This window comes from Sorghum bicolor, chromosome 1, assembly GCF_000003195.3.
Source record: "Sorghum bicolor cultivar BTx623 chromosome 1, Sorghum_bicolor_NCBIv3, whole genome shotgun sequence".
Lineage (NCBI taxonomy): Eukaryota > Viridiplantae > Streptophyta > Magnoliopsida > Poales > Poaceae > Sorghum > Sorghum bicolor.
This window is the reverse complement of record NC_012870.2, coordinates 71,026,053-71,033,591: the sequence shown is the minus strand read 5'-3', so window position 1 is coordinate 71,033,591 and position 7,539 is coordinate 71,026,053. Positions and strand designations below refer to the sequence as shown.

Genomic DNA, 7,539 nt, shown 5'->3' with positions numbered 1-7,539 from the left:
TGAATATAAGAAAGAGGAGCAAGCTAAGAAGGGAGCAAGTGCTTATCATCAACTCATACTCATACAAGTTAGAACAACTCGTATCTTTATGATGATGGATATAGAGTTCGATTCTAATTCATATTAGGTCACGTCCTTTTGTATTTCATATGTGATCCGGACTAATCTATACTCATACAATTTAAACAAATTATGGCTATCGATGATACAAAGTCCATTTTTTATATGTATTGGGTTCTGTTGCAATGCATAGACGCAAAAGCTTCTTCCAATGCATAGATGCAAAAGTTTCTTCTAATATGTGTTTCTATTTCTAAAATACCTCTACGCAACTATATTTTTCATGTCTCGTATGTGATTCGGACTTGACCGTGCTTGTGTCTAGTGATAGTCTAAATTTTGATTCCAAAACATATTAGAACCCCTTGAAACGTACGCGCAAATTTACTAGTTAAAATAAAAACATCAAACAGGCGGTGGGTGGTGGCGGGTGAAGGATTATTTAGACTCAGCCCACTAAACATGTGCAAACACTTGCAACTATTTTGGGCCAACAACTCGCATATTTGGCCTCCTGAGCCTTGAACTGACAGGGTGCCAACAAGGTGCGATTTGGGCCGTTGGGTGCTCCTCTTCACTGTCGTCCCGATCGTTTGCCCTTCGTGTTGATCAAAACCGTCGACACCTAGCTTTTTTTTAGAATCCGACACCCAACTTTAATCAAATTTTTTTAGGGCAAGTACATTGGTAAAAGTCAACGGTCTTGTACGCCGTCTCGTGTAGTGCCACATATATGACTTTTGCTGATGTGGAGGAAAGAGAGAGAGGGAAAAAAAAGAGGTCGTTGTTTCACGAAACAACCACATCATGATCTAAAATTTAGGACTGAGAAGGCTTACACACCATTGTACAAGTGGTCGTCGTCATGCAACTCACAAACATTTCATTGTTGTATCCACAAATTAAGTACTATAGAATTAGCACGAGACATATGAGATAATACCTATGCACTCGCCCTTAGAACGTGAGATTAAATAAATCTGATAGGAACAAAACCAAACAATCTCAATGAATATGGTCACAAGAATATGTGAAAAAATGTTTGGTGAGGTCTACAATTCACTGGGAACACCTCGAATGTATGATTTACAAGACAAACGCATAATATAAATCGATGTTAGAGTTGAGCCAAACGCGGAGGCCTTGTTTAGTTCTGAAATTTTTTTGGTTTTTGATACCGTAGTACTTTCATTTTTATTTAGCAATTATTATCCAATCATAAACTAACTAGATTAAACTGTACAATTAGTTTTTATTTTCATTTATATTTAGTGTTTTATGCATGTTACGCAAGATTTGATATGAGATTTTTTTTTGTTTTTAGAGCTAAATGGATCGCATATCATTGGTGCCCGTTTTAAAAACGAAATGAACCTCCAGCTCGGCGTCACGCATGGCTAAGGCCTTTGTTTAGTTCCAAAAATTTTTGCAAAATAGGAATAGTAGCACTTTCGTTTGTATTTGACAAATATTGTCTAATTATAGACTAACTAGACTCAAATGATTCGTCTCGTCAATTTCGACCAAACTGTGTAATTAGTTTTTATTTTCATCTATATTTAATACTCCATGCATACGTCTAAAGGCCTTGTTTAGTTCTGAAATTTTTTTGGTTTTTGATACCGTAGTACTTTCATTTTTATTTAGCAATTATTGTCCAATCATAAACTAACTAGATTAAACTGTACAATTAGTTTTTATTTTCATTTATATTTAGTGTTTTATGCATGTTACGCAAGATTTGATATGAGATTTTTTTTTGTTTTTAGAGCTAAATGGATCGCATATCATTGGTGCCCGTTTTAAAAACGAAATGAACCTCCAGCTCGGCGTCACGCATGGCTAAGGCCTTTGTTTAGTTCCAAAAATTTTTGCAAAATAGGAATAGTAGCACTTTCGTTTGTATTTGATAAATATTGTCTAATTATAGACTAACTAGACTCAAATGATTCGTCTCGTCAATTCCGACCAAACTGTGTAATTAGTTTTTATTTTCATCTATATTTAATACTCCATGCATACGTCTAAAGATTCGATGTGATGGAAAAATTTTGCAAAATTTTTGGATCTATACAAGGCCTAAGCCTGCGCACCGCCGCACGGTTTGGTGAGCCGTGACCGTGAGCGCCATAAACGCCAAGGGCCCGCATGCCGCAGCCCGGCGCGGTGGTGATCTATCGCCCGTGCTCGGCCGGCCATCCAATCCAAAAACGGCAGAGAACACACATCCACTGTTCGTTTGCGTCACGTTCCGCCGTTTGTTGCTAATAACCCCATGAGCCGTGTGCATGTAACCCTACCCGGCCACGCTACGCTACGGTCCGATCGACCGGGCCAGCGGATACACTCCTATAGTCCTATCTCTCTCTCTCTGCCGCATGTGGCCACATGCCAACATGCACGCGCGGCGTACGAGAGCGTCCGTCCGGCAAGCCTCAAGCAGGCAAAGCAACGCAACGCGACGTCGTGAGCCGCCGCTTGGTTCGTCCAACCCGCGGGCACTAGCTATTGTGGTAGGGCCGTGGCCGTGGGTGTACATGAGGGTGTCTCCACTTGTCTCATCTTGCTTACTCCTGTCACGTAGCACGCCTTGCGATGTGGCTAGAGGAGCCTAGGACGATACTACAACGACCATCGCGTTTGCGAGCCTGGCTTTGTCCAGGGCGCTTTCGTTCGTCTCGCGACGCAAGGAGGGGGTCCGGTGGTCTGCTGTTGTTCAGGGGTGCACGGTTTCTCCTTGTTAATCCTTATCGACGGAGTACGTCCGACGTACGTCGCGGTCTCCAAACAGGCACGTACGCTGTGGTGCAAGATAAGACAGCACCACATCATGCCGTGCTCTTGGTCTTGGATGGGTCAACACTCATCAGGAAAGTACGTACTCCGATCCTCTAAAAAACAGGGACGAACGACGCACGGGCGGTATCGAACGGTCGAGAGCCAAATTACCGGGCTGGATATGGTTGGTGGTCGTGGACTCATGAATACATACCGAAAAACAAAACATCAGTGCAAAGAAAGAAGTTAATTAATCAACGCAGGGCCATCAATCCACCAAATAAAAATCGTACTTACTACTTATAACAAAAAAAAAATCCCAACCTGGCCAAAGCTCACTCGAGCGTCTGAACGAGAAATTCCATCGTAAACGCGTTAGCTAGCTGGAGGGTTTACTGTTACCGTGCGAAAAAAAAATCAGGGGGCAAAAATGGTGGTCAAACCTTGTGCACTGCTGCATATATATACGCTTGCTCATCAGGAGCTAAACACCCGCGCTTAACCTAGAAGAAAACAGAGAATCAAAGAAACCTGTTCCTGAAACGACGCAGTGTCGTTACACATCTACTACTACAAGCCTGTGTATCTGTCCCATCGATCAACCATGGAGCTAAGTACATTGCTGGTAGCGAAGACGAAGAAGAAGACGAAGAACCGTGCCGGCCACCTCGCCGTTCTTCTCCTGCTCCTCGCCTGCGCCTGCGCCGGCGGCATTGCGCCCGCGAGCGGCGCCGGCGGCGGGAGGTGGGACCTCCTGCAGCGCAGCATCGGGGTGTCGGCGATGCACATGCAGCTGCTGCACAACGACCGCGTCATCATCTTCGACCGCACCGACTTCGGCAGCTCCAACCTGTCCCTCCCCGACGGCCACTGCCGCGTCAACCCGCGGGAGCGCGTGCTCCCTCGAGGGGACTGCACCGCGCACTCCGCCGAGTACGACGTCGCCGCCAACGCGTTCCGCCCGCTCTCCGTCTTCACCGACACCTGGTGCTCCTCGGCCACCGTCGCGCCTGACGGCACGCTCGTCCAGACCGGCGGCTGGAACGACGGGTTCCGCAACGCGCGCACCATGCCCGCGTGCGGCGGCACCGGGGACGACAAGAGCTGCGACTGGTCCGAGAAGCAGGACGTGCTCGCCGCCAACCGGTGGTACGCCACCAACCAGATCCTCCCCGACGGCCGCGCGTTCATCGTCGGTGGCCGGAGGCAGTTCAACTACGAGTTCTACCCGAAAGCCGGCCCGTCGGATACGTCCGTCGTGCAAATGCCATTTTTGGCGCGGACCAAGGATCCCGAGGAGAACAATCTTTATCCGTTCGTGCACCTCAACATAGATGGCAACCTTTTCATCTTCTCCAACAACCGCGCCGTCCTCCTGGACTACAAGAGCAACAAGATCGTGCGGACGTACCCCATGCTGGGCGACGGCGACCCGCGGAACTACCCCAGCTCGGGCTCCTCGGTGCTGCTCCCGCTGAAACCCAACCCCACCGAGGCCGAGGTGCTGGTCTGCGGCGGCGCGCCGGCGGGCTCCTACAACTCCACCAAGGGCGGCGCCGGCACCTTCGTCCCGGCGCTGACGACGTGCGGGCGGATCAAGATCACCGACGCCGCGCCGGCGTGGGTCATCGAGACAATGCCGTCGCCGCGGGTGATGGGCGACATGATCCTGCTGCCCAACGGCGCGGAGGTGGCGATCATCAACGGCGCCGCGGACGGCACCGCCGGGTGGGAGTCCGCCAAGACCCCCGCGTACGCGCCCGTCGTCTACCGTCCCGACCACTCGCCGGGGGACCGGTTCGAGGAGCAGACCGCGACGGGCGTCGCGCGGCTGTACCACTCCTCGGTGGTGCTCCTCCGCGACGGCCGCCTGCTGGTGGGCGGTAGCAACCCGCACACCTACTACAACTTCAGCAACGTGCAGTTCCCCACCGACCTCAGCCTGGAGGCCTTCTCGCCGGAGTACCTCGACGCGTCCAACGACATGCTCCGGCCGAGGATCCTCGACCCGTCTCCGACCGGCGCGCCGTCGAGCGTGGCCTATGGGGCGACGATGACGCTCCAGTTCTCGGTCCCGGCATCGGCACGGAGGAGGCGTGGCGACGCCGCGGGCCTCGGTGACGTGTCGGTGACGATGGTGGCGCCGTCCTTCACGACGCACTCGTTCGCAATGAACCAGCGGCTGCTGTTCCTTGACGTGACCAAGAATGTGGCGGTGCGTGGTCGAGCCGGCACGTTCAATGCGTCGGTGACGATGCCGGCGACGGCGGTGCTGGCGCCACCGGGGTACTACATGGTGTTCGTGGTGAACGGACACATCCCCAGCGAGGGGATCTGGGTCCAAATACAGACACAGCAGTGACAGCGTGCGACGGGGGAAGGGTTATAGATTTCATTCATTTTGTTTCGTTGTGCCATTCGGACTTGATTCTTAGTTACAGTACTTACTCCAAAGGTGTACGTAAAAGGAAAAAAAAATCTGGTAAAAGAGTGTAAAATGCGTGGTAGCGTTGACAGTCACTGACCGGACACTGTGTGTTGCTGTCGTTGACATGAGATGCTGGAAAGAACGAGAGGAGAATGTCTGTAAAGCTGGTATCAGAGAGCTTCACGTGAACCGGGCACACGTGACGCATCTCAACCGCATCTGCTTTTGGCTCTAGCGTACTACTACGCGCCAAGCGCCATGCTTTCAAAGTTGATCTAGTAGGCTGTAGCGGCGTCTGGGCAAGCAAATCAACGACTGTGCTGTGTTGATCCATGACTGGCGAAGGAGATAGCGCACATAGGCTACGCGAGCAGGCGGATGCGTTCGGTTGCAAGCATTCATTCCGAATTCTGAACCGAGTACGTGCGCCGTTCGTGTGGGCGCCGGTCAGCCGGTGGGCGCGGGCGCGCGCGCAACTCGTGTGCTCGCGGCTGACGCCTGACGAGACGTGGGAGTTCTGTGCTGTGACTCCTGTGAGGACGGTGGTCGTCACGGTCACGGAGGATGGCGGTGGCGGATCCGGGTGTGGGTGTGGGCCAACAGAACCACAGATACAACGGTATCTTGCCTTGCCGAGACTGGACCGCGCGCGGCCGGCACCGGTGCAAGATACGCACGGCCCGCACCTACCCATGAAGATATAGATAATTAGATATCACAAGCTCGATCATTTTCGATTTTCTCACGCGGTTCAAAATCAAGCCAACTCATTTTCTGATTTTCTGACGCGGTTCCAATCCAACAAAAATCAAGCCAACTCGCTTTCTCTCCCCGCCAGACTGTCGTTTTTTTTCCCCCCGCATGCATGCATGTCATCTATTTAGATGTTTCCATTTTGATTGGAAAGAATCCGGCATAATGAGAGTTTAACTTTTTTTTAGAGACATAATGAGAGTTTTACTGCAGAACACTAATTTGCGTCGCTGGCTGTTTTCTCAATGCTACCGATCCAACTGGCGCCCCAAGCCCAAAATGTCACGTACGTACACAAAACATTTAAAACGGCCTGGCACTTGGCAGAAAACACTTCCCGTGCACGACCATCCTGTTGCTATTTTCATACGGTTCGTTGTTCTTGCTTGCACATGCTTTTTCTGTGATTGTTTAGCGGAGTAGGCGTCAGGCCTCGGGTTGTTATTAGATTTTTTTCGCAGTGGCGAAGCATCAGTCGAGCTACCATTCTACGCTTCTTTGCCGCTAGCTGTATGCGCTGGTGTTCTTTGTGTGTGTTTGCACAGGAGTAGATGTACCAACCGGTGTTCACTAGAGTCAGAGTGGCACAAGCTTTTCCCCAACAATGACTTATAGCTTGCATCGTCTCTAGGCTCTGATAACGCCCCCCTAGCATACGCAACACAGATTATGCATGACTTCTATCAGCAATTTCGTTTTGAAGCCTTCCGGACCGCCATGTCTTGCTTCATGGCTAGTACTGTACAGTATGCCTGGCCGCAACCAGTTAACATTGGAACATAATAAAAAAGGATCTAGTGGATGCCTTTTTTTGCCTTCTTCAATCTAAAATCGGAAGGTTGCACCTGGTTAATGAGGCTAACATTTTGTGCTACTGAAGAAGGTGAATGCAATGACATTGGGCGATTATTGGCTAATCAATCTGATGGACAGCTTCATGAAAATGATTACGAGAAGCAGGTTCCTTTCAACAGATTGGCGTTGAGGCTTAATATGAGCTGGTCTCATATTCACAAAATTCATTCATAAAAGGAAGATTTATACATCACAATTTTCTTTATGTGAACATGATTTGCGTAGCAAAAAAAAAAGACGAAAATTGTAAGGCCTACACACTATAAGGCCTTTGACTCCATAAATTTGCCCTATCTCCTAGAAGGCCTAGAAGCTTTTAGATTTTGGCAAAAATGGAGAAACTGAATGTCTACACTTTTTTGCACGATCGGGTCATTGCACCAATTTTTCACGAAGAAAGAATTTTTTTTTTCGAGATCGGGATATAGCCCGTTTTTCATTAAGCAGACGAGAATGGTCAATAGCAATCATGGCAACCTCATCTCCCAAAAGTGATTGTAAATGAAAATGTTGCAGAACCATAAAACAAGCCGGTGGTCTAAGACGAGGAGACCCATTGTCACCAATGTTATTCATCTTAGCAATAGATCGACCCTATGTGAAAAATAATTGAGATGGCAGCGCAATTCAACATTCTTGAGCTGGTATTGCCCAAAGCGGCCCAT

At 49.3% G+C, this 7,539-nt stretch overlaps 1 protein-coding gene across 1 annotated transcript; it reads left to right on the top strand.

Annotated features, from left to right (window-relative positions):
* Nucleotides 3,336-5,358, top strand: LOC8078826 (aldehyde oxidase GLOX). The gene has a single exon (XM_002468109.2). The coding sequence runs from the start codon at nucleotides 3,443-3,445 to the stop codon at nucleotides 5,198-5,200; it is 1,758 nt and encodes a 585-aa protein (XP_002468154.1). The 5' UTR covers nucleotides 3,336-3,442; the 3' UTR covers nucleotides 5,201-5,358.

Bases quoted from the DNA above. Each gene is read 5' to 3' on its own strand.
- LOC8078826 (XM_002468109.2), top strand. From the start codon at position 3,443: ATGGAGCTAAGTACATTGCTGGTAGCGAAGACGAAGAAGAAGACGAAG.